Source organism: Rousettus aegyptiacus, unplaced genomic scaffold, assembly GCF_014176215.1.
Source record: "Rousettus aegyptiacus isolate mRouAeg1 unplaced genomic scaffold, mRouAeg1.p scaffold_m13_p_5, whole genome shotgun sequence".
NCBI lineage: Eukaryota > Metazoa > Chordata > Mammalia > Chiroptera > Pteropodidae > Rousettus > Rousettus aegyptiacus.
The window spans coordinates 72,362,842-72,389,081 of record NW_023416308.1 but is presented as its reverse complement, the minus strand read 5'-3'; the positions used below and the strand labels follow the sequence as shown (position 1 = coordinate 72,389,081).

Genomic DNA, 26,240 nt, shown 5'->3' with positions numbered 1-26,240 from the left:
GGCAGTCCTTTCTGAATGCAGTCTGGCCTTGGAGGACTGAATTAGATAAACAGAGCAACAGTGCCACACTATGTAGGATAGGAGAGACCTCAGGGGACGTGAGACTGGGGTTCTCTGAAATGGAGATATCACACAAACGATGCTCTTATGAGAGATCGTGGGACTGGAAATTGTTCACCGCACGCTTCACAGGTTAGAGCGATTAATGCTAAACCAAGAATTATGTCTGCCTACACCTTCCTATGTTGACGTTCCCTAATCATTCATTCAGCAAATATTTGCTAATTAGTAAATGTGGGCTAAATCCCCACTAATAGAGACAATCATATTTAAATGAGATACGCACATATTTTAAAAATGATTAGGTTCCGCAAAATTGTTATCAAAGGCTCAGTATACAAGACCAGCTTTCAGGCAAAAGCACTCATATTTTCAAATGCAGCATATGGCAGCCTGAAACAGGGCATATGGCTGCTCTACAGTGAGAGAGAATCTTACACAGTTCCATTTTCTTAGGCACAAATGACACTTTTAGAAGAGTCACATTAAGAGGAAAAAGTATGCTTTGGGGACAGAAGAGTAAATTTTGGGGTACATTAGAAATGCATCAATATATAGTTTTCAGGATTCTCTGGTTTTGGCCATTATGGAAACATTTACATTTCCCAAGCACTGCATGTTTCACTTGATTGTATATTACGCACAAACTGTTTGACTTACAAAATGTCCATGTTTCATATATTTGCATTTCTATTGAGATATCCTCACTATCACAGCAGAAAAACAAAAATATAAAACAAAACAAACAAACAAAAAATCCAAAACACCACCAGAAAAATAGAGAGGATTTTTTCCCATTTCTTTCAAGTTCTCCATATAGCTCCCCTAAACTTTAAACCCAAACTTTTGGGAAAAAATATTTTTCCCTCAGAAACTTCCTCTTTCTTTACAGTTCTGAAGGCCTCCTCCTTGTCCTTACTTGGTGAAAGTGGAGAAGGGACAGAAGAAAATGTCAGAGCCTGTTCGGGCTCCTGGAGGCTGGGAGGGGTAAAGCAATGCTCCATCCAGCAATGGCCTCTGGTGGAAGTGGAGGGCAAAAGAAAACGAGAAAAAAAATGGTCAGAAAAAAAGTAGAAAAGGAAGGAAGGAAGGAAGGAAGGAGGGAGGAAGAGAGGGAGAAAGAAAGGGAAGGAGGAAAGAAAAGGAGGGCCAGGTCTCTCGGGCACTAAATGAACATTCCAAAATGGTCCATGCACTGGTGACCCTTGAACTTGAAGACCACCCCTCTTCCCAGTGCTGAAATGCTGCACAGTGCATGGAACATTTGTTTTTGCTAACATTTCCATCTATGTGCTACTAACTTGAGGATGAGGGCCATGCATCCTCTTGCATCCCTCCTCAGTGCCTTCCCTGTTGGTGGACTCTTGAGAAACAGAGTCAGTGGTATGTGGAAGAAAACAATCCAGGCTAGAATCCTGAAGATTCAACTCCTTCCCTGGGTCTGTCATTCCCTACCTGTGAGATCTTGGGCATGTCTCTTCATATGTCGGAGATGTAATTTATTCACATATAACTGGGATAATAGGTTCTGCAAACCTTGTAGGATTGCTAAAAGCTTCCTGGGTTGTAAAGAGTAAGTGAATAATTCAATGTAAGAAATGTTGGTGTCCTTCCCATGCCTGTGGCTGTTCCCGAAGCCCTCTCCGCAGACAGGTGCAGGGGCACAGGAATGGGAGAAGTCCTCTGCCATCATTTGCAGTCCTGACTAGAAGTGGCTTTTTGTTCATTCTGTGATCTTAACAGCTGCCAGTGGGTGGTGTGATCTTGGGTGGCTCACCTCCCTCTCTGATATCAGCATCCTCGTCGGTAAAGTGGAAGGTCAATGAAGCAGCCTCTGGGGCTAACCTGCCAGACAGTCACCTTCTGGCCTTTACCTGCCACAGGCCCATCCCCTCTGGTGGCTGCCTGCTGTGACTTTCACAGACAGTGAAAGGTGTGCATAAGAATTCTATTGAAGGTGGTCAGCTAGCATCCTCATCTTTACAAATGAGGACACTGGAGCTCAAGTTAAGTGATTTATCCATTGCCATACTGCCAGTGAAGTGGCAGAGTTGGGAATTTGATCTCTTATCTTTCTCCAAATCCAGCTGTTGGGTACTCTTCCACAGTCTACATCTCTTTCTCTATCAGTGCGTTGGTTCCCCAGCCCTATTCCCCTCCACGAATGGCAGAAACTGACCTGTTTAGTTCTGTATCCCAAATGCGTAGCACAGTGTCTTGTACACAAAGCATCATGAATGAATGATTTTGTAAGGGTCCCAAATCAATTAGTCTGAGAGGGGCTGTCAAGAGCTATGGAATGTGATGAAGCCATTCCCCTTCACCCAGGAATAGCTTGTTCCACTCCCTAGAAAGGAGGCACAGAAGACGAGCTTGCTCTGTTTTTTCAGCACCAGTTATGTGGCTGGCCAGCCCTGTGTTGGGCACTGGACAGATAAGAATAAAACAGAGTCATGCTTCCGAAGAATTCAGGTTGGTGAGTCAGATAGAAATAATACAGTGCTGAGAGAGAAGGAAGTGGAGGGGACTGTAGAAGCCCAGAGGCAGGAACCCAACTCAGGCTGGGGGCTGGAATATTTCCTGGAAGAAAGAAGGCTTAAACTGAGATTAGAAGGATGAAAAGAACAGAGCTGGGGGTAGGATGAGGAAATTTGTGGGCTAGTACACTCTTTGCATCATAGCTATTTGCATAGTTCCTTCAACTGATGGTCCTGAGGACAGTGTATAACAAGCCCATCTGTTTCTCTGCAGGTGTGACTCCTCCCCTGGCTCCACAGCCCATCAGTCAACCTCATCTCCATGCTGTCTATAGTCTGGCCACAGAGCTGTTTTACTGCAGGCTGTGAGCAGCATCCAGGAAGCCCTGGGGGTGGAGGGTGGAATGTGCTTCTCCTTCTGTACACATCTGGGAGAAGTTTTTATCATTTGCTAATAATAAATTTTGTGCCTTCTTTGAAAAGGCTTGCAAAATCTTTATCTGTCCCTTAGAACACAGGATTTTTAAAGGTCAATTTTTCTCTTGTCTCTTATCACAAGAAACGTGGTTTAGAGATAGTGTGAAGGGTGAACAAATTCTATGACTTTATTCCAGCATCGGGAGATGGGAAAAAAGGAGGACGGAGAGCTCCCTATTCTCAGTTTTCTTGATATTTCTCATTCGAGGTTATATCTATCAATTATCTGTGTTGTAATCTGCGATTGTTTTTCAAGGGACCAATAGTGCCTAAAGAGTTATCACATCTTGAAGCTTCTTAAAGAACCTTTATCAAAAGGGGACTGGTTGAATGCCAGTGGATTTTTTAAAATTCTGGCTTCTTTTTAAACACCAGTTCCATTCTCATCCCAGCTCTCCCACTGATCCTCGGTGACTCTGGGCAAATCACTTCAGCTCAATGAGCCTCAGTTTCCCTACATGTAAACACCTGGCTTGCAAGTATGTTGTTAGGCTGGCAATCATGTGCACAGAACCTAGCATTTAAGGATGCTCTCTAAATGACAGTTATTATTTTCCTTTATATACATTTTGTTTTTCCTTCTAGCAATTAATATGTAACATTTTAGAATATAAATTTTAATCCAGAAATAAAGGAGTTCAAAACACATTATGTGGAGAAAGATATTATAATCATAAATGAAAAAAGTACTATATAAAATTTTATAGAGAGCATAATTCCAATTTATAAAAATTATTATCTATATATGAATATATATTTATTTTTATAATAAACATCATGCAACCAGCAAATCAGGGAGTCAGGATTTGAATCCAATCTTGGTACAGATCCTGCACTTCTAATCACTGTGCAATGTTGTTTCTCAGGCATGTTAAATACATCACCTGTAATCCTCACAGCAGTCTTGCAAAATAGGCATTATTATCCTCGTTTTATAGATACTTTGCATGTTTGAGGACAGTTTCACCATCTCTGAAATGGGCGTGAAAGGAACTTCCCATCAGAGGGTCAGTGTGTCACAGGTGAGAAGATTCAGGTGACGGCACTTCATAAGAGGCTTGATAAAGGGTGCTATGAATAGGGCACGCCTTCTTCACCAAGTGCGGCACAGAGAAGAATTCGCAGCCTCTATGCCTGCCTGCCCTGCTGGTCCCTCTCACCAGCCAGTGTCCTGGGTGAAATCTGGAGGCATGTGAGATGACTAGACAGCCCTGACAGAGGATCAGAAGGCTAAGAGTCACTAAATCACATTCAGGATCTGTTTCCTGTTATAAATCCAGACAAAAACCATAAATGGAAAAACAAAACAAAACAAAACAATAAAGATAAACCCAACTCAGCTTTTTGTGTAACTTTTTTTTTTTGGTTTCACAGTTGAAAAACACTGCAACCACATTCTTCCTTAAGCCTAAAATTCAGGTTTAATTTGGAAAGGATTGCTTTAAGCCTAGCAAATAGGGAAAGAAGAGAAACTGGGAGTTCTCAGACAACTTGAAGAACCACAGTTGGGTTTACGATGGAGCTGTAAGTCTGAGGACTGGGCACATACTGAAAAGCTTTAATGTGGCCTCTTAGGGACAACAAAGTTTCTGCCACCTGCAGACCGTGTGACTGAGGCAAAATCTTCCTGCTTACCGAGCCCTTTTCCTAATCATAAGGAAAAAGTAAAGTGATAATACTACATACTACATACTGCTCAGCGATGTTAGGTGGTTGCACATTGCTTTGCAAACTATAAAATGACATACCAATATCATTCTCATATTCTAGATGACTTTGTGATACTGTCATAGCCTATTTAAATTCAAGTAAGTGCTCACACTACATTTCTAGGAGGAGGATAAATGACTAGAAGGCAGAAGTGCTTGAGAATGGCTCAAGTCTTGGGTTTTACTCCAAACTGTGTTAATGACATTCCGTGTGACTTTGATGTGCCCGATGTCACATTCCCTTTCTGGGTTACCGTTTCCCTGTCTGTAACAGGAGTAGAATGAAAGAGCTGAAGTCAATGTTCTCTGTCTCTCCTATCCTGTTACTCAGCATTACACTGTGCTAATTCCTTCTCCAAGCCCATGAGTCACATCAGCCAAGAAACAATCACTCATTGAGACGCTAACACTTCTTCCCTCCATCCTGATTTATTTATTTGGGATTATGCTGCATCCCACATCATTGCTGAAATAAAGGCACTTATTTCATTCTGCCTCCATTAGATTTAGTTGTTTGGATAACATTTCCTCCAAATGGCTGTGAGCTTCCTGAGGGAGAAAGACTAGCTCATTGGTCTGTATATCCCCTTAGGAAGGAGCATGGTGACTTGTAGACAGAAAGAGCCCAACAAACGTGAGCTTAACTGAACTGAAAACAGTCCAGAGCTAAACATGGCTCTGTTGCCTTGTACACCTTGCCCTGTTTCTCCCTCCACTAAAACTGTCTTCATTTGACTGAGACCCAGAGCGATAGAGAGGCTAGTAAAGATAGCCCCATCTCCTCCAGCACTTGGGGACAGTCTATCCCCTACGGCTGTTTCATCTGTGTCACCCCGTGCCTTCCCTTGGCTCCCCCAGGGAGTGGAGGACTCACTAAACTTAGAGGGCTGAGGCAAGACACTTCCTCATTTCATAGGTGAGAAGGCCATGCTCCCTCAATAACCTGGTCTCCCCAGCTAGTTGTCTTCACAATCATGATGACCTGTGGGGTGTCTTCCTGGACAGACAGGAAGCCTCATAGGACAGGGACTATATCAGAGCTCCCAGTACAGTACCCAGTTATCTGATAATATCGGCCACATGAGTGGATGCTCCGTCATCACAGCAATTATCCCCCTGCGTTGTAATGGCGTGCTTTCTCTCTCCCTCCAGATTGTAAACTTCACAAGGGTGGGGACTGTGTCTTATCTGTCTCTGAAGCTCCAGGACCCAAGACAGGGCCTGATGCAGAGTAAACATGCAGTTAACGTATGGAGAGTGAACTCAGGTTACAGCACTATTGTAAGGGTTTGCCTAAAAGTAAACACTCCTTTCAGTCCACGATATGCTCCATGAATGCATGAGGTATTTTCTTGTTAATCAGAAAATTGTATATTTTCTGACTGTTCTTTTCCAGTTCCTGCTAGTTCATCTCTCAGAGCCGCTGGAGGAGGCTCTGCTTCCCTGGGGGCCTGGATCAGTCCCATTCCCTATGACAAGCAGCTCTTTTTCCCTCCAAAGGTGTGCAGCCATGGGCTTCTCCCATGTAAACACTGGGTGAGCTCTAGCGCTGGGAGGGCTGGCTCTGAAGGATGGTAAACGGGATATGCTGGTATTGCGTTTCATGTGAGAGAACCAACAAACCTTGTTTCATAACCTATTCTTGTGTGGATGCCGTGGAGGAGATGCACCCTCTCCCCACATTTCTCAAGGACATTCAGTTCTGTTGCTACCCAGATGTTCAATAGCTGTTTGAAGGCTTCGGCCAAGACCCTGGACTCTTGAAAAGGGAATGGCTTCCTGATGCTGCACCCCTCTTCTTCTCTTCCAGTACATAAATTTACTGTCATTGTGATTGTGTCTACACAGGCGAGGTGAAGGGGAATGCTCATTTAGGCTAACATCTCTTTCCTATGAAGAGCAAATATCACTGCACTTTATCTTACCAGAAGACCACCTTTATCACCAGGAGACACTTGGTGCCCTTCCTTGCTTTGCCTGCCTTTGCCCATGTTGATCTCTCTGAATGGAAAACCCTTTTCTTTCAGGAAATGCCTACGTATTCAAGTATCACCTTCCTGATGAACATTTTCCTACTCTCACAACTACCAATATCTAACTACAACAGCGTTTATCACCATCTATTAACACTTAATTTTGGGTCTTTCTCCATCGTTTGAGTTCCTAGAGTGCAGGGACATAACTTATTCATCTGTGCCTAGAGTCTGGCCCCATAATAGGAACTCTGAATATTTATGGAGCACAAGCATTAATGAACTCCACAAGTTTCTGACTGATTAAGGGACATCTTAACCCTGCAAGATCTCAGGAGGAGAAAATGGGTCCACCTTCTCTGCCAGGTTTCCAAAGCCCAGCCCTATGAGCGCCTTGTTTACAATTACTGCACCGGGCCAAGGCCTGGGTGGATAGGCCGACCACCTCTTGGATGCAGGCAGCAGATAGAAGGAATGAAAGCTGCCTCAGATAAAGATCAGCAGTCTGAAACAGCCCTTTTGAGGTTGCTAGAGCCAACTTAAGGTGTGCGAACCAGAGCAACCACAACAGCACACAACTGACCTTCTAATCCTTATGGTGCTAGATTACAGACTCACTCTAAGTAGAAAATTCCCAAAGGGTGGGATGTAAAGTGTTTGGCCTGTTGATTTCCTACCATGCTGTATACTAGAATGTCTGTTGGTATAAATATGAGGGAGCTGTCTGAAAACATTTGGATCAGGAAAATCGGTAGGCCGTCATTAAAAAGGAAGGGGGTTAACTGCTTCAGTTTTTTTTCCCCCCATATTTCTACCTTTTTATTCTCCCAATTACCCCCAAGACTGATAAAGCCAAGAAGAATCAACCCATCTTCCAAGCAGGAAAGTAGAGCACATTATGGCTGCATTTATTCAAATTTACATAACAGAAAGAACAAGGCTAATTCTTGGACTAATATAAGAACTGGAATGGTCTTCATGCTCCAACTCCTTCATTCTATAAATAGGGAGCATGATGCCCAGAGACATCAAATAGCTTGATTAAGGATACACAGGGAGTCAAAGATTGGGTCAGAGAGACCAGTATCATTAGGAACTGCTACTTCCTGAATTGACCCCTTCACTTTCAGCCAGTAAATGTTCCACAAGACTAGGCCTCCTTTCTTTAGGATTTTGTCTCTCCAGCATTTAGAAAAGACAAATTCTATCACAAACCCACAGGGACAGAGGGTGTGGGGCAAAGGTGAGGGTTACCACCGGAATCAGAGGAGAGAGCTTGACCAAAGGTAACTCAGCCTCCCACTCTGGAGAAGCATCCTTCCTGCCACTTTCTGTGATCCAGAATTGGACAGCCTCTTCCTGACCACTTCTGCTGAGGAGGGTCTCCCAACTTTGCCAGGCAACTCATTCCATTATTGAATGGTTGGAGAATTCTTTCTTCCATATGCCTTCTCCTCTGCACTCACTGTCGGATGGCAATTAATTTTATTTACAGTAATTTTAATTAATTCTAATGCAACAACTCGTGATACACACTCATTCCTTTGACCACATGTGCAATTTGATGGCTGCCCTGCAGGCCTCCTTGACCGGTCAGCTGGTGCATTGGTGGCCTGTTAACTCAGTAACACCCACCCTCCACCCTAAACCACCCACTCCACCCCCAGAGCTGTGTGGGGTCCATGGATGCCAGAGCCCTACCTCCATCGTTGTCTTTGCCGTCACCACAGGCGGTTTCCATGGACGTGTCACAGCCAGCTCCTCTCCAGCCCAACTGGCAGACGCAGTGCCACCCATTTAGGTCCAAGGTGCATCTGCCATTCCCATTGCACAACCCAGGGCAGCCCTCTGCAAGGCAAAGCACAGAGATTCGAGGTCTGATCGTCCACGGCCAACTGCAGCCACACACACTCACATTCCTCCTGCCAATTTACAAAATGTTTTCACATCCATCAGCACATCGGTGTCCTCAGCACCCAGAGAGGCAGGCATCATTAGGAACTGCCATTTTATGAGAGGCAACTGAGACCCAGAGAAGAAAGGACTTGCTAAGGCCACACAGTTAGGAAGTGGCATTGTCAGGAGGTGGCACAGTCAGGAAGCACCAGGGATAGGTCTGAAACCCACATCATCTTCACCTAAAACCCCCTCTTTCAGAAGTGATCAGGATTCTAGAGTGGGAGGCAGTGGATGTAGGCCTGTCAGAGACTGACCATTGGAGTTTTTTGCCTGATCATTGTTCCTCATTCATTCTTGTGTTTTTCCTGTCTCTGGAGGCTGTTTGGAACAAAGGAGTCATCTCTTTGTTTATTCCTCAGCACCTCTTGGTCTCATTCTAAAGGGATGTACCATTTTCAGCTGTTACTAGGTCAACTGTATTGGACCTTAAGCTTTTTATTTATTTTCTCCTATTTTCTCCCAAACAACTGTCTCTGTTTTTGAGGAAGAGTCCTTGGATCTTTCCTTCCCATCTTACCTGCAGTCACAGAAAAGGGCTCTGTACCAGGAGAAGCCCTGATGGCTGACATGGGCAAGACTAACCAGGGCTGCCTGCAATTGCACATGCTGGTATGGGCAGGCTGCCTTTCCCTCACTTTGTCTGTCTGTAAATCTGTCTGCCTGTCTTATTAAGAGCTTTCTCTGGGCTATACTGAGGTATAGAGATGAATAAGACCTAGTTCTTATTCTCGAGAAGTATGTAGCTTATCGGAGGAGACAGATTTGTATAAGCAAAATATTTCACTGCTAGGTGCCCTAAGGGAGATGTACAAAACATGATGGGAACCTAACGCAGGAGTGGCCATCTGTCTGAGAGGGCTGTGGATGATTCAATCGAGAAGGGTCAGGCAGTATTTAGACTCAGTCTTGGTTTTCCTTTTACTATAGCATAAGGTGGGGAGTTTTTATACTATTCAAGTAGATTTACAGGTTTTTGATTATGACCTTTTCAAATCCCTTTCTTTGAGAGCGTGGCTCAGAAAACTGTCTGAGAATCTGCTAAGTAACTTGGTTCACTTCAGTTTTCATTTTGCCACTTGTTCTCATTCAAGTCCTCATTTTAACAAAACTGCAAACCCCTTTCTCAGAGAACTATCAAAAAACACCGTTCACTGGCATGCCTTCCATGTCTTTGCCTCTGCTTAGTCTCAGGGAAAGTTATGGATGTGAAAGCACTCTGTCATCTATAAAACTTAATTTATTATTATGAGCGGCAAACTGCTACAAGGATGGCTACAAACTTTCTGTAACGAAATAACTGAAAACTGCCCCTTTATTCTTAAATAGGACAAATGCGAATGCAGCTGCCCAGCACAAGACCTAGGCCAAGGTAGGCACGCACTAGACGGCTGATCAATTAGAATCTAAAACTTTCATGTTTCGAAGGCTTTTGATAGTTGATTGTGATTACAAAGCACAAGAAAAGAACATGCTCATTTATATTTGAGGTGTTTAACAAAGCAACCAATCAATCAATCTGGCTATTCTGTTTTCCATTCAAAGGAAGAAACATTTGTGGAGTGCGTACTCCAAGCCTAGGAGGGATTTCCTCCAGAAGTTCAGAAGCAAGTATGGACTATGTGGTCTTTGCACAGCAGAAGCCTATTGGGAAAGGTGAGAAGCCACCAGCATTGCCACCTAAAAGTAATCGAGAAAGCAGTTATAAAAGTGCAGGAACGGTATTGTGACGTGCAGGTGACCACCCAGGCATTCTGACTTGGTAGCTAACTCCCTTTCCTCAATTAGTCCCATTCAGATTTTTGTTCATCAGGCTGGAACTTCCTTTCAATTAAGCCTCATTCATATTTCAAATATCAGTCTTGGAGGAGACGGGGTACAAATGTTAAGAATGGTAGGAGATTGTTTTCTCTTGCTCTGAGATACAGCCCTTTGTAAGAGGCAAAAAACATCTCCTGTGTAAGAGCACAAGCCTGGGAGCCACATCAGAGGCTGGCTCTATGACTCAGTGGCTCTATGACCTGGGCACTTTAATTTCTTTGAGCCTCAGTCTACTGATAAAATGGGGTTGTTGGGAGGATTAAATAAGATAACATATGCATGATGCACAGAGCCTGACATATAGCTCCAACACGATATCTAAATCTTCTATTCGGCTTTACCTTCTCTTTTAAGTAGAGGACATATAATAAGTTATCACCTCAGCTGGGGCTCATAGAAAGGCAAAATAGAAAACTGAGGCAGTTATCTAGATCAGAGTCAGCAAACTTTTTCAATAAAGATCCAGATAATAAATATTTTAGGCTTGTGAGCCATAAAGTCTCTGTTGCAATTACCCATCTCTGCCATTGCAGCTTGAAAGCAGCCATGCACAATTCATACATCAATAAGCACAGCTGTGTTCCAGTGAAACTTTATTTACAAAAACAGGTGATGGGCTAGATTTGGTCTATGTGCTGTAGTTTGCCAACCCCTGGTATAGATGCTTCAGGACAATGATGACAATAACAGTTGCCATATACTGAAGGTCTATGCTACTGTGCTAGACACTTTATATACATTTTTTTCTAAACTAAATAACTTTTTGTTATATTTTACAGATTCTGATTTTCTAGGGCAGTTCCAATTTCACATGATTTAAATATAAATTAAAAAAAAAAACCATGTGTTGTAATAGAGTGTGGACTTTAGAGCTAGAAAGACCTCAGTTCAAATCCTAGCACTACCATTTCACTTACTTATATGTGTGATGACTGGCAAATTATTTAATTCTCTAGGCCTCAGTTTTCTCATCTGTGAAATGGAGTAACACCCAATTCAAAGAGTTGTTGAGATTAATAGATAATCCATGTCAATTAACACAGTAGGTAGCACGAGTAGGTATTCGATAAATAATAGCTGCTATTACTATTATCAGATTTGTTTTAATGTTGTATATCTTCATTCAGAAGTTAACCTTTTACCAGTGCAAACTGTGTCAATGTTTGGGTCAAAAGCTACGGTCCTCATTAATGCAAACCCTGCCAGAGAGAGCTCAGATAAGCCCAGTGACGTGGTCATGGGGATCGATATGTTGCTGCATGGCAGGCAGTGAGATGGGTTCAGGACCATGAGTCCCAGCCCAAACCCACTACTTCATGCTCTTCTAGCACCCTGTCCTTCTCCTTGAGAGCAACTGTTCCAAGTATGCTTAAATTAATTGTGCAATTAGTTTAATGTCTTATACCCTTCATTAGAATCTAAACTCCATAAAGGCGCCTTTGTGCCTAATCCATGCCTTGCACTCAATATATATGTTATCTGTTGAAATGAATCAATGAATGAAACAGGAGACCTAGGTTCTGGTACCTCCTGCTTGATTAACTTGTGGGATCTTGGAAAAGTTAATTTTCCTCTTTTGGCCTAAATTTCCTCATTTGTGAGAGCTTGGGTGAGATGATCTGCTAGGTCCAGCCACTACAACTGACCTAACGAGAAGGTCAAACAACTTCATATTTGATGATTGTTTTTAATTTCAACATACGTTACTCAGCACTTACTGAATGTCAGGCCTTGGTGTTATTTCTAGTGTATACAGAGATGAGATATATCCCCTCATCTCAAGAATTTCATATTCTACTTATCTATACCCTAATTTGTTCCAGGAAGGATTTAAAGTGGGTCTTATAGTCTCAAGCATTACTTTTCAGTGACAATTTTATAGCGTACTAGTTCTCCGAGGTCCTTAAAAAACAAGCTTCTGTGATCAAATAAGTTTGGAAAACATTGCATCCTATATTCTTATCCTAGAAAGTTACACTAAGTATTAATACATTAAAGGCTCTGAGAAATATTACAATAAAGAAACCTGCTTATTAGATTATCAGAACAGTTTCCAATTTGACCTCAGAATTTTCCCCAATCCCATAACCATTTACAATAACGTGGAATAATCCATTCCACAAAATCCACTTTAAGAAGCCTTCTCTAGTGAGCTTGTCTTAGCACACAGTGCCTAGCGCACCATTCTGTGCTTTGAATCTGCCTGAAGGAGCAGATTCTCTGAGAGGGAAAGCTCTACATGTGAAATCACAGGAACACTTTATTCACAGTCAGTTTCTTTAAATGGACCAAGTTATGCCCTGAAGGTCTGCACTGTCCTATCAGTTTTAGGGCTTCAGAGGGACCTTGAGTACCTGTGTGTTAAATGACGTTTGCTCTCATTCAGCAATTTGCTTCTAGGATAATCGTGCCCCCATTAGCCAGTATGAAGAAACCTCCTCTGGTGTGACTTGCTGACTTTCTTAAAGCAATATGCCTATCCTTACCCACTACTGAAGTTCATTAATTCCACAAACCCTGAAACTCATCAATAATTCAGAGAGCCCAAATGACATTAACAATCCCTTCTGGAAGGACTCACACCAGGCATTTGCTAGAGCCAAAATAATGTAATTTTAAGGTTTAGAGAAGGGCTAAGCTTTTCAAAGAAACGATGCCCTTTAAGTGACAAGGGAAAGCTTTACCTTCAACTTTCTGCCTAAACCTATGAAGAAGCCCCCCCCTCCCCCCCCACGCCTTGAAGCTAGCATCAGGTATGCCTAGAAGACTTTCAGAATCCTCCAAGTTATTTATTTTTTTTAGTTAGTTAAGGGGTTATGTAATACGCCTATCATATATCAAAATGTCCCATTTCTTTATGGTTCTCTTTCTGTCCTTTTTGTACTTTTTCATCCCTATAGTCACTTCCCTAGACAGGTTCACTATCACCTCTTACCTAGATGATAGCAATAATCTAATTGGTCTCCTAGTTCCCAAATGTCCCCCTCAACTCTTTTCTATAATATGGCCAGACCAATCCTTCCAAATCACAAATGTCGAGTCATTATCCCGCTTTAAAAACCTTCTGTGGTTTTCTCATTTGCTTATGTTTAAGGTCACAATCTTGAGCTACAAGGTTCTGCCTAAATTTGGCATATCTCCTTGCTAAGCAGACCCTGGACTTCCCCTATCATAACCCTCATCACACTTTGTCAGAATTGTTTTATTAGTGTCTCCTCTGCTAGACAGTGGGCAGCCCTACAGTAGGGAACATTTCTGTTGTGTGGCATCCATATTTTCTGGCACTTAGGAGGAGTGAATGCTGTTTCTTTTGCCTCTACCAATGCAACTGGGCAGCACAGAATAGAAGCTGGCTTGTCTTTGAATCACAAAGTATTCTACTCTGACAAGTCCTGAGCTTGCATTGTATAGGTCTCTGAATTTTTTCTTTCCCCAGGATTAGTACCCATTATACTACAAAGCGAGCCCAATGAGGCTTTGGTCCAGACCTAGATTTTGGCAAGAAACATTTGTCTTTTACAGCAACCTATGATTCATTGACCTAATCTAACTGTAGGTCTGGTGATATTTTCAGAACTAGAGATCAGAATGGTGGTTTGAGAGAGAATATCTGTCACTTTCTGGTGAGGGTGCAAATTTGGAAGATGTGGTTTGGAGGAATGATATTGGAAATTATGGGACATTCTTGGTTATTTATGGTAATAGAAGAAAAAATGTTGGAAATATGGATTAGGTCCGGAAATCCAAAATCCTGGCTCAGCCACTTACTAGAAGTGTGAGCCAGGATGGGCCAGTCACTTACTCAACTTAAATTTCCTTTCTAATCCAATGAATAAAATTATATCTGTGCCCTTACAAAAGTTCACATGACTCATGGATATAAAAATACTTCACACAGTAGGAAAAATTCCAACAAATAGGTGGTAACATTATTAAATTTTATCTATCTTGATGGTTCCTCTAATAATTATGTGTATAATTCCTACTTTAAAGAGGCTCACAGGTACTACTCTCTCTTGCTGGAATTATTTCATTCTCAGTTGAAGAGCAGTAGGTTAAATGTGAATATCCTTACCTCTCAACACCAGGCATCCATCTGATGGGCCCAAGTAACACCTTTGCTATATTTGGCAAAGATGTCTCAGTTGAAAAGCATTCAGTAATTTAAGTTTCCCCAAAACCCATTCTATAAGTTTTTAAAAGCAGTTGCCATTTCTTATTAAAAGCTAATTTAGCCATCTCTTTAAAATTCCAAAAATTAGTCTGGCTAACAAAGTCCTTCTCCAAATTAAAGTAAGAATAAGCATATGATGATAAAGTAGCATAGCTAACATTTGTTGAACACCATTCCTGCCCACATGCTAAGCACTTCACATTCATCATTTCGCTTAATCCTATGCCAACCCTATGAGGTAGGTCCTCTTACAATCCTCTTTTATAAAGACTCTGAAGTGAAGGGAGGTTAAGTAACTTGCCCAAGGTCACCCAGTTCATCAAGTGTTGGATTTGGGATTCATCTCAGGCAGTCTGACTCCTGAGTATGTGTCCTTAACCACGGAGCTCATATTTTATGCCAGGTGCTGTGTTAGGGCTTAAGGATAAAAAGATGAATAGGGCAGCTCGGGGAGCTTGGAGTCTTTTAGGAGCACACATATCCGATTATTCTGAGACTTATTCTTAGAGCAATGAGGCCTATTGGGAAAATTAGGTACTACCTAATTAACGTAAATGTTTAAAATAGAAGGAATTGCTTTGCCTGTAGGGAATACCCTTCAAAGATAAGACTTACCAAAGTCAGGCCTTCTCTGAAAGGAAAAAATCCCAAACAAAAGACCATCCTGTCTGAGGTCAGAGGTTTGTTTCCCCTCTTTCTGCAGAGCCTGGCACAGAATCTAGTACACAGCACTAGTACCAGTGGTGCTCCATAGGTAGTTGTCGGATGGATGAACATGACAGTAATAGAATGCAGCCCTTAAGATTTCTTAGCTTGCATTGGGATCTCTTCTTCTCTCAGGCCACCCACACTGGTTCGCAGCATCTTAATTCTAATGCACCTGAGGCCATAGAGGATGGGCTAGGTAACATGAGATGGGGTAGAACGGGTGAGAAGTGTATGTGCGTATGGGGAGGAAAGGACAACAGCACAATGGTAATGCCACATACAGACTGAGCACTTTAGGGGGAAGAATGACACTCTGGGTATATCAACCACCTTGTGACCAAAAACCGCCCTCCGGGCTGTGAATACTCTGACAAAGCTGGGGATGTGACAGTATCTAGACACCATGCTTATGGGGTGTATATACATTTACATATATACATTTCTTCTTTTATGCTTATACACAAACACACACACAAAGACAATAAGGAAAATAGAGGAAGGAAGACCATACCTTTAACTACCCTATCCAGATAGTGCGCTTGGGAAATAAAAGACAGGACATTTAAGGTAGGATCCAAAGTAAGTGCAATACTGCCTGCCACATAACCATGCCAGGTGCTAAGGACATAAAGGGGATGCACCCCAAATTTTGGACAGACCTGCCATGGCGGGGAAAATAAAACCAAAGACAGGATAACAGGAGAGAGAAGGAGGGAGAGCAAGCACATTCTCCAGGAAGGGCCCAAAGGAACTTCAACACATTCTGTGATCCAGGTGTTTGGAAATATGATCATATAAACGGGAGGACATATGGACAAGGAGAATGGGAGAAAACGGGGGATGAGAAGCTGCAAAGTGGCCACACTCCTGTTCCGTCAGGTTTGTTCCATCTTAAGGAAAACTAGACTTGCACTTTGCCTACCAAGAGCGGCATCCGACTTCCCTTTAGCGGAAGCAGTGCTGGAAGGACAAGTGCACCCTGTTTGGGCAGAGGGGTTCCCAGGAAGCTGGAATATAAGAGTACGCAAAATCGGAATCATCTTTGATATGCACTAGGGAAGTGGGTTGAGTCTTTGGTCAAATATACCACTAGAATATCTGTTTGCCATTCTTGAATTTTCTATGGACACATGTGCCCATACAGACCTGAATGCAAAATGCCTGATGTTCTAAGTAAGATGCATCTCCTTTTTGTGCATCTTACAGAGAATGTGAGGTGCAGGTCAATGGATGTCACTGTGAAAAATAAGAAAAAGAAAAGAAAACACGACCACTTCCCAATGCTTATTAACTCAAAAGACAGAATGATGTATGCTTTGTTTTCCAATGGAGGGGTTGCATTCAAGCACTGGCTTGTTTGGCAATCTAAGGTTTTGCTTATTTCTGAGGATGGGGGTCAAATGTTCCTCTGAAAGAAAACCCACTGGGCATATATGTAGCTATGTTTAAAGCAGGGCGGACGTCTTCATTCCCACCATAAGTCAATATCACCATTTCACCTTCTAGGCTGTTGCCATAACCATTTGAGGAACTTCCCCTTCACCCCTTGTCTACGACTCCCCTATGTGAGCTGCCACAAAGGCCAGATAGATAGTGGTCTCCTGAAGGGCCCGATTCTTTCTACCATGCTTCCCCCCCCCCCCCCCGCATCCTCAGCTCAATTTCACACATGAATCAGAAGTCTCAAAAGTTGGTAAGTAGGAATGAAATGCATTGGTGGGACCTAATCTAGAAGCCTTAGGGTTCTATAAACTATAAGATCATTCTTACTCTATTGATAAGAAAATACAAATTTTATCCTTCCAATCCTCTGGATAGGATACACTGTTGCTATTCATTAATATAAATTTGCCTCAAAAGATTGGTGGATGAGAGACTCTCTTCTTAGTTGGGGTAACCATGTAGTCTCTGTTTCAAGATGAAATATGCTTCTGGAGGCTGCACGGCCAAGTGGAAAATTGAAAAGAGGAGATTTTAACTGGCTCTGCATGCTTCCCCTTCATTCTTATAGATGTTGTGGTGTCCATGAGATAATAGGATATACGAAGGAAAAGTGAAGGAGAGTGGCTTATTAAGCAGGAGTGAATAAACAAAGCCGTGGAATGCCAAGCGATGAAAAATAGGGCAGCCTACATGTAAAACAGCCGGCTAAAGCAAAGACTTTCTCGATTCTTGGTTCACCTGTCACTATTGCCTTAGTCAAGCTCGTTCATCTAATTTTGCAAAATGATCTAAAATTATTTAGACATGATCTCCCAGGATACGCCATCAGAAAGTAATAACACGCAGGGTCTCCGGGATCTCCTGGCTCAGCTGTTGTTCTTAGATTCCAGGTCTGCAGTTTTGTGGGGGGTCAGAATCATACATGCTTGTAAAATCTCTGAACCCAGCTGCAGAAGAGGTGACATGAGCTTAGATTTCTTTCACAGGGTTAGGAAGGATGACTAGGCTGGATGAGAGGCCATCATTGGGATCCAAATGGCCATACCACCCTGTGGCATCCATTTTGAGGGAGTTCACCAACAAAGAACAGTTTGATTATCTCCAAACTTAAGAGTGATGTCATTGCCCTGGTGATGAGTAGAGATTATATCTATTGTATAGGCTAATCTCCCCAAACCCAGGGGCTGGCTTCAGAGAGCTCTCTCTCTTCCAATGCCATTTCATTTTAAGGATTTTTTGTTTCTTAGTAATAAATATCTCTATTAAATGTAAATCCATTTTTAATATCTTTAAAAATGCTTACTAGTATCTCCAGACTGAAAGCAGTAGCAACAGCCTCAAGGTGATTGAGGTAGACTCAGGTTGCAATTAACCTTGTGGGTTTTAGGAGATAAAAGTGAACATTCAAAATGTCAAATTCTGACTCCACAAATCAAGGGATTCCTTTCCTATACAGTGATCTCAAGCCACACTGTGAATCAAAAAGCTGATAATAGTCAGTCAATACCAAGTCCAACAGTTTTCTCAGAATGAAATAGAGCTTCCTTGTCGCTGGCTATTAAAAATGGAAGTGATAACTGGGTCTTTAAATCCAATGCCATTTATTTAAAAGAGGCATATCCAGTAATCCATACCACTGTTGCTTTCCTTGTTTGAAAATCTTGGCACATATACCCTTGAGTATGGTCACTTAAAAATTCATCAGGATTTTAAAGTACTAACTTTAAGAAAAGATGACATAAAGTCCATAAGTTTGCATTATGAATGGTGGATTCAGGACTTCACAAAAATTCCTTCATCTTTCTTCTCAGAACTTCAGAATAAAGACGATGGTAGCAGAGTCATTTTTCCTCTTGGGCCATGTTTATTCTTTCGACATTGCACAAACATTTCTTGTGCTCCTTCTACATTCCTGTCACTATGCAAGAAACTGGAGAGAGTGGTGGCACACAGCTGCGTATGGTAGAGACTCTGGGCTTTTTGCATGAGGTTGGTCTGTGAGGTTTTAGATGTCTTTCACATTTCTATGACCTCCAACATGAAAACCTCCTTCCTTGACTTGCCTGTACCAACAGAAGTTTCTAAAAATTTCTCTTAGGATACTCCTAAGAAGCTTCAGGGGGTCCCCATCAAAGGTCTTGGAGAATATGGCAAGAGGCTTTTCATTTTTATTCTCAAGGAGCCTCAGTTTACCTTAATAGTTTTATCACTGGTACATGTTAGGCCAGGTAAAACAAGGATCATTATAGCAGGCGATACTTGGGGTGTTTACAATCATCTATATTTCTTTCAGATGGATGACGAACCATCAAAGAGATATTTTTGTTAAGATCTTGGCTATATTAATGCTCTTCTCTCTTTGGATGAAGGATCAATGAGAAAGTGGCCAATGGCACCCATCCTGAAAGGAACTTTAACAAGGCCTACTAATTTTCCCTCAGTTTCCCACCCCCACTACACATGAGCTGAAATCTCCCAGAACCACTGTCCAATATGCTCTGATAACTTGGGGTAGAGCCCTGTCCATTTTCTCTTTCTCCTTGTCAGCATTTGTCCTGTTGGTCCTAGGTCCTGATGTGGGAGAATGCTTTTGAGGAGGGATAAGCATTGGGACATCAGATAGGTGCCAACACCTTGTGAGTGACTTGTGAGCTCTCGGTAGAGGACTGTCTGATTACAAAAAAGAAACCCGAGACCTACCATTCAAAAGTGGGCAAAGAACTCCAGAAGATTATGTGGCCTTTTTAAATAATTTCTCTTCATCATGAAGTCTGGCTTTGCTCACTCTAGTAATTACATCATCAGAGTATTATTTTGATCTTTACTCTCAGAGGAGGATTTGTTTAAGAATCAAGATTTATACGATTGGACAGCTCTCCTGAAGCCTAGTAAATAATTCTGCATATCTGGCATCTTGAACAATCACAACTTTGGGGTCAAGGTTTGAATTTTACAAATGTAGTCAGAAGCTGGCATTTCCCACATGTGTTTTGAGACTTTATAGACAAGGGGCATGAGTAGATAAAATAACTATCATAGAAGTGATCCAAAATGTTAGCAGTGTTTGCAAAGCAAGAAAGAAAAAAATTCAACACCTTAAATTTAACTATCATTTGCAGCTTTCTCTAAAGAAATTGGAGGTCAAGCCTCAAACTTAAGAGAACCATAATATTCCTGGAAAAGACATCCAAAAATATGGTTTTGATGACTCTGTGTTGGCCATATATTTGAGAAATAGATCCAAATTAACCCATCTTACCTTAACTTCTGGTCTAGGAAAACCAGGTTCCATAAACATAAGTGGAAGTATTAGTGATGAGTAAGAGTTAAAAATCCCTTTTTATTTGTGGGATATTTTTTGGAACAGGTGACTGAGATTCAGGCTGATGGGTGTGCAGTTCTGTGGGCAGTGGAGGAGGGGGCCAGCATTCCATAACCCCTAGAGGCCTCTTCCAGCTATCCCATTCTGTGATTCACTGGAGGAGAAAGTGAAGCCCCAGTGACGTTTCTTGAAGATGTAAAGAGACAGATAATTCCTAACTTAAGGAATTAAGATACAATGTGAAATAGTCTTGCTTTTTGACAAAAATATTGTCATTAAATAGGATGCCACTGTTGAATTCTCTTTTATTCTGAAAATGAACTTCTTTTGAGAAAAGCCTTGGCTTCCATAAAAGAAAAGATGGACCAAAGCCTCCAAAGGAGATATTTAATTCTGACTTTAATAATCTGCTCTGGGAAATGTCACTATGGTAAAAGGTTCTTATGTTGGGAATTTGACTATAAGGAGCCCAGGTTTGTCTTATTCTTTTATGCCAGGTGTTAAATAATCAAGTCATTTTCTGTTCTGTTTATGGAGGGTAGTAGTGCGTGGTTAACTAGGTCTTCCTCTCTTTTGCTTTTACTGCATAGAGGTCTCTGAATCAGTGTCATGGATACTGGCTTTTTCTCTAGTGTGATACACAACTATACTACAGCATATGAGCTAGTGGCACTGTAATGACCTACCATATAATAATAAAACCTGGTAACAAGAAAAAATGTAACACTTTGAATTCCTAGCTTTTCACATCAGCACTGTTTTCTTTTCCTAAAGGATCCTCACAGGGAGTGAAGTTCCCTGGAAGCATAAGAAAGTGCTTCTGGTTACCATTCAAGTTTACAAGAGGGGTTCTCCTTCTCATTTCTGTTCCAAAAAGAAAAAGAAGGCACCACCCTTGTTTCTCTCATTTGCATTGCCTCCCCCTTCCCTTCTGTCCAACAAGGTTATTGAAGCGTTCCTTCAGCATTGGAGTGTTGGGTTTCTCAGTGGGGATGCAGCTGGCCACAGGCAGAGATGCACGTGCACGGAGAGCAAGTTGCCATGCGGGGAGATTAGACAGGGACAAAGGAAATGCTCACCACACAATGAAAGGTAACAGAATTCCCAGCCAGCGTCCTTTCATCTGAGCCAGTATGACTGGTCCATTACTTCTTAAATGTCCTGTGACATTTTTCTGGTATTTATGACTGTCAACCTCCCTCTTGAACTGTGCACATTTACCTTGATGTAGTTCTTATCTGGAGGAGAAGAAGCATCTGCAATCCCAAGGAGGAATTTGCTCTTAAAGAGTAACAACAGGGTGAGCAGGGGAAGTGGGAGGGGGTGGTTTGACTTCTTGGCATCGAAACAAAAGGGGTATTCTTTAGACCAGCCTGATGAACATCTACAAGACACTAGATGTAACACAGCCTCCCCACAAACCTGGTCATGAGTCATCTGTGACTGGACTGAGGGAGAATCTCCCTAAACCACTCATCATTTGATTCAGATGAGATGCTTTTATCTTATAAAAATCTGACATCCATAACTTTTAGAACTTGCTAAGGTGACTTGAGGACTCTAAAAAAGTCAGGAGTATCTGTGAGCAAGACAGAAAAATAGAATGGGCTCTGATTTTGGTTTTAATAGGGATGGGTTCCCTTCTGGACTGGGAAGCTAAAAGGTCAGTCTCTACTCAGTCAGGCAGAAAAGTGAAAGCAGAGTTTAAAGAAGGGGCCCCTCAAGTGACTTGGGCTATTTCTCTTTAAGGGGTATCCAGAACAATCATAAGGTAAGATATAATGACATAAAGAAGCCACCCAGAAGCCCACGATAAGACAAGACAGTGCATTCTGCTATGAAAAAGCAGGGAGGGTGGCCATCAGCTCTGAGTGGATCTGTTAAGATAGAGGGTTGGCAAATTAGGTGTGGACTTCTGAGTGCAACTGTAATAAGAAGGCACAGCCTCTGGGAAGGATATTAGTCAGATGCCACTGCAGAAAACCTGGGCTTTGTCCTGCAGGAACTATACAGCAAGCAGCTGGTGAGCAGCCCCTACACCAAGGCTCGGAAAACTGAGCCTCCAATTTCGGTTCTACTTTTTAAAAGTTAAGTGACCTTCAACCTCAGGTCCCTTCACAGCATGGTTGTTAGGAGCATGAAATAAAGTAGGTTAAAGCCATTAGGACAGTGCTGGGCACATTGTAAATACTCAAAACTGAGAAGCTATTATAATGAATAGTAATAAGTATAAGGTATTCTATAGCCATTTGTAAACTGAGTGATGTTTGAGGGCAGAGATGATGAATATAGACTAATTTCAGGGTATAAAACAAAAAGAATGGAGCCTAAATAAACATGAGATAAGAGATAGTTCCATTTGTTCAAAACTCCTTTGTCCTCCAAAAGCTTTGGGGCTGGTCTCCCAGTTTCTGTAAGACTTTAAGAGGTGACTTTCAGAGCTGGAGAGGCACCCAGAATCCTGCCTTCTAAAGCCATGTGCTCACCATCTGATCACAGACCCTTCCTTAAAAAAAAAAAAAAAAAAAAATGGAAGGGGAAGACGTTAAAAAACACATACACAAACCAGTTGATTCAATAAAGAGCTTTTGGTGAGTGTTCATTCCAGATAATAGACCAAGCAAAATGTCTGGCTGTGTTTAAAATCAACAAAACCAGCGGGAAAGGCAGAAAGAAGGGAATGGAGTGATCAGCTTGTTTTGAAAGCTGCCAACAGTGCTGCTTCAGCAGAAGCCGGTGGTGCCGTGCAGCCCCCGAGAGAGGAGAAAAGAGACAAATGTAGACAGGACAGAAGCCGAGGACAGGGGAGGGAGTGGTCCCTGGCCTAATGGGATGCAGATGTGGCTTGGGGCCTGTGGGAAGCTTTCCCAAGCTCTCCCAACCAGAGTGTGAATCTCATAATAGTGGTTATATTTATTGAGCACTCTATGCTATGTGCCAGCCTGTGCTAAGTTCTTTACATGCATTATTATCCCCATTTTATAGGTGAAGGAACTGAGACTCAAAGAGGCATTGGGCCTTGCCCATGGCTGCTAAGCGCGGCTCATCTGCCTCATTAGTGAACCCCAACTCCTTAACACAGACCCATACTATTTGGCCTGAGAAGGGATAAATAGCAAGGCATGCTAACCAGAAAACTGGAATCTGGGAAATGTAGACGGGGACGGCTGTAAGTTAAAAGTGCCCGGTTATGAGATTAAGTCCAATTGATGTCTAAGAAATGCCAACCATAATGTCACCAGATGAAAGGACTTTGCCCAGTTCCCACATGCGATGGGGGCCCAGCCTTGGCCCTGAAGTGTCCGACCAAGGTCCCATGCAGCCCAGAGAGGGCCCCCCCAGGGCCTGGGCCCTCCGTACCGATGGTGCAGTGCTCGCCGTTCCATCCGGGGCTGCACTCACACTTGCCGTCGCGGCAGGTCCCGTGCTCGGTGCAGCGAGGGTGGCAGGCCCGCTGGTCACAGGCCGCTCCCGTCCAGCCATCCTCGCAACGGCACGTGCCTCCCACGCAGGCGCCGTGGCCACCACAGTCAGCAGCACAGATCTCTGTGGGAAGGGGGAGAGAGGGGAGGGCCAAACCCGGGCCAGGAGGGGCAAGGGTCAGAGGAGAGAGGGAGAAAACAAGTGTTGAGTGAGCTGTTGAGAACAAGGGTCACACTTGGCTACATTCCTTGGCCTTTGTGAGCAATCGGATTCCAGAGGCTTGGGAGGCTAATCTCCGTGGACAATGACCCTCGGACAAGAACAATTCTCTGGGCAGAAGCCTGTCCTGAGCCCATTCTTCATCAAAATAGGCTGGATTGAAGGGCTGTAATCTGTTTGCTTTCCCCTATTACCAGTCTGTCCCCATTTCTGTGCTTGCCACTTCCAAAGGGGACCGGCCTGTTGAACAGATGTGAGGAAAAGTCAAATTTAATTAAAAACCAGTTATGTGTGAAAACAAAGTGAGGATGAGTCCTCAATCACCAAGCAAAGTGCTTTGGGTCTCGCTGGGGCATGTGAAGGGTTCTGAGGCCTGCATTTTGTTCCAGCCTTGACTCTAATTGAGGCGGGGTGGAAGAAAGGCTGGATCCTGCACCTCCTGGATGTACTCAGGTGGTTGTTTTGTGCCTTTGCTGTTTTTGCTCTGTCCTTTGTTGAGTGCTTCATCACTCCAACTCTGAGCACCATCTAAATGGCCTTTCTGATCCAGGGCAAACAGGTTGTAGGGGAGCAGGAGTGGGAGGGGCGGTGGACTACACAGCCAGGGTGGAGTTGCCTGACCCTTCACAAACAGGCACATGACCTGACTCACCAGCCTCTTGGGCTTGGGGCCAGCGAAACTTCATGGTTATGCAGGCACAGGTTGTGAAGGCTCCCAAATACAACTGTTTTTCAGGAAACGGGCAGAGCAACCACAGCCATCGATACCTCTGCCAGGGCTGTGATGGAGACGGTGACTCGATTCTGTGCCTCATGGCCCAACCATCTTCAAGTGAAAATCTCAATACCTTTAATTTCTCTCACACTAAATTATTTGGCACCCATGGGCAAAAATTGCTTTTGACTGTGACTCCCTTTTAAGCTGTACTCTTGGTTTAGAAGCTACCAATAGCATAACTGCTTTTAAAAAAGAAAACAAAATTAGATCTGACTCAGACCTTCCTTACCAGTCTACAAGGCAATGGCTAAAATGTTCCAGAATTAAAAAACAACAGTGAGTTACCATTTATGGTGTGTTTCCATGCCAGGAACCCTGCCAAAGCATACTACCTGCAGGGGGAGGTGCTACACGCAATAACACACTGGATTTCTCATCTGCCCAGAGGGGAGGTAGGCTGCTATAAAATGGGTTCAAAGAGCCCTGACCTGGAGCCAGGGCACCTGGGCTCAGGAATTCTCAGCTGTGTGACCTTGGGCAGGTCCCTTGACTTTTCCAATGTGTTGAGCGTGGGCATCATGCTGCTGCCTCACAGCACCTGTGCTGACCACTGGGGCTTTGGTGGATGACAGAAAGGCCATAGTAAAGATCATTAATTCAGGAAAGGTTTCTCAGGACAGTGAGTTTTAGACTAGGTGTCTGAGGACCAGGTTTGCAAGGTCCTGCCTGCTCAGCCACTAATCTGCTGTTGATCTTCGGAAGATCTCTCTGGGTGTCAGTTTCCTTTCTATTACAAGGGAAACATGATGGCATCAAAAGTTCCTCCAGCCCTCAGGCTATGGAAGTGTATGCTACAAGTACCCTCCATGTCAGGGAGCATCATCTACCCTCCGGCTCAGCTCAAGTGTCCCTCCTCCTCTGAGAAGTCTCCTGAGATTCACCCTATGGTTATTCTCTTGCCCCTTGCTGTCCCATATTACATGACAGAGTGATTTTCTGTTTCTCTGTCTCTCTGTCAGATGTGCGGGATTGAATTCTTCTGATCAGTTCTATGCCTGATACCCAGTCTGGATCTTGACATAGAAGACTCTTAATCAAGGTTTGTTGAATAATCAATGTGCATGTGTCTGGTGCTATAGGTGCCTGAGAATGTAAAACAAGTCACATACACCCTGCTCAGCCTGGCTGAAAATTAATTCAGGCCTATTCGTCTGCTTATCTCTAGTGAGTTGCCCCTATGGAAACTTCCCAAGTGAGGGTGGGGCTGTGGAGCAGGGTCACTGCATCCAGCAGCCCTCCAGGAATGGGAATACTTAGGATGCTCTTCAAGCTTCCTTCCCTCCTTCTTGCACAGACAACAATGGCAATCTCCAGGCCCCAGGCCTCCTCAAGCCCTGTTTCTTAAGTTTCCTTCCCTCCACGCAGTACTGCAATGACTGCTGGTGACTCGGGAGGCTGAGGCTGCTGCACTCAGGGGTTAGAACTGTCCCCTGGGAGACAGAGAGAGAAGATTAGCTTAGCATTTGTTTGGGTATACTCAGCACTATTTCTAGGCCGCAGTTTATGGTGTGAAAGTAAATAGCAGATAGCACTTCTGTTCACTGAGGTGTGAGCCAGGAGAGGGACAGAGGGACAGGCTGCTAGGACCAAAGCCTTGGTGATTTGGGCAGCAGGGCGTGTGGAGTTCAGTGGGGTTGAGAGCAGAAGAGGCAGGCTTTCCCCAGCACTTGACTGTCTGACTTCAGGTCTTAACTAACAGG

General features: G+C 43.2%; 1 protein-coding gene across 13 annotated transcripts in view; it reads right to left on the bottom strand.

Annotated features, from left to right (window-relative positions):
* TENM4 (teneurin transmembrane protein 4) overlaps positions 1–26,240 on the bottom strand; it is a 690,656-nt gene that overhangs the window by 90,963 nt on the left and 573,453 nt on the right. For 12 of the 13 annotated variants that reach the window (XM_016161403.2, XM_016161409.2, XM_016161404.2 and 9 more), the window contains 2 exons: positions 23,481–23,666; positions 8,398–8,544 (listed from right to left, as the gene is read on the bottom strand). In XM_016161403.2, coding sequence (XP_016016889.2) covers positions 8,398–8,544; positions 23,481–23,666 — 333 coding nt within the window. The remainder of the gene's footprint in view (positions 1–8,397; positions 8,545–23,480; positions 23,667–26,240) is intronic. The other variant, XM_016161411.2, reaches the window with a different exon arrangement.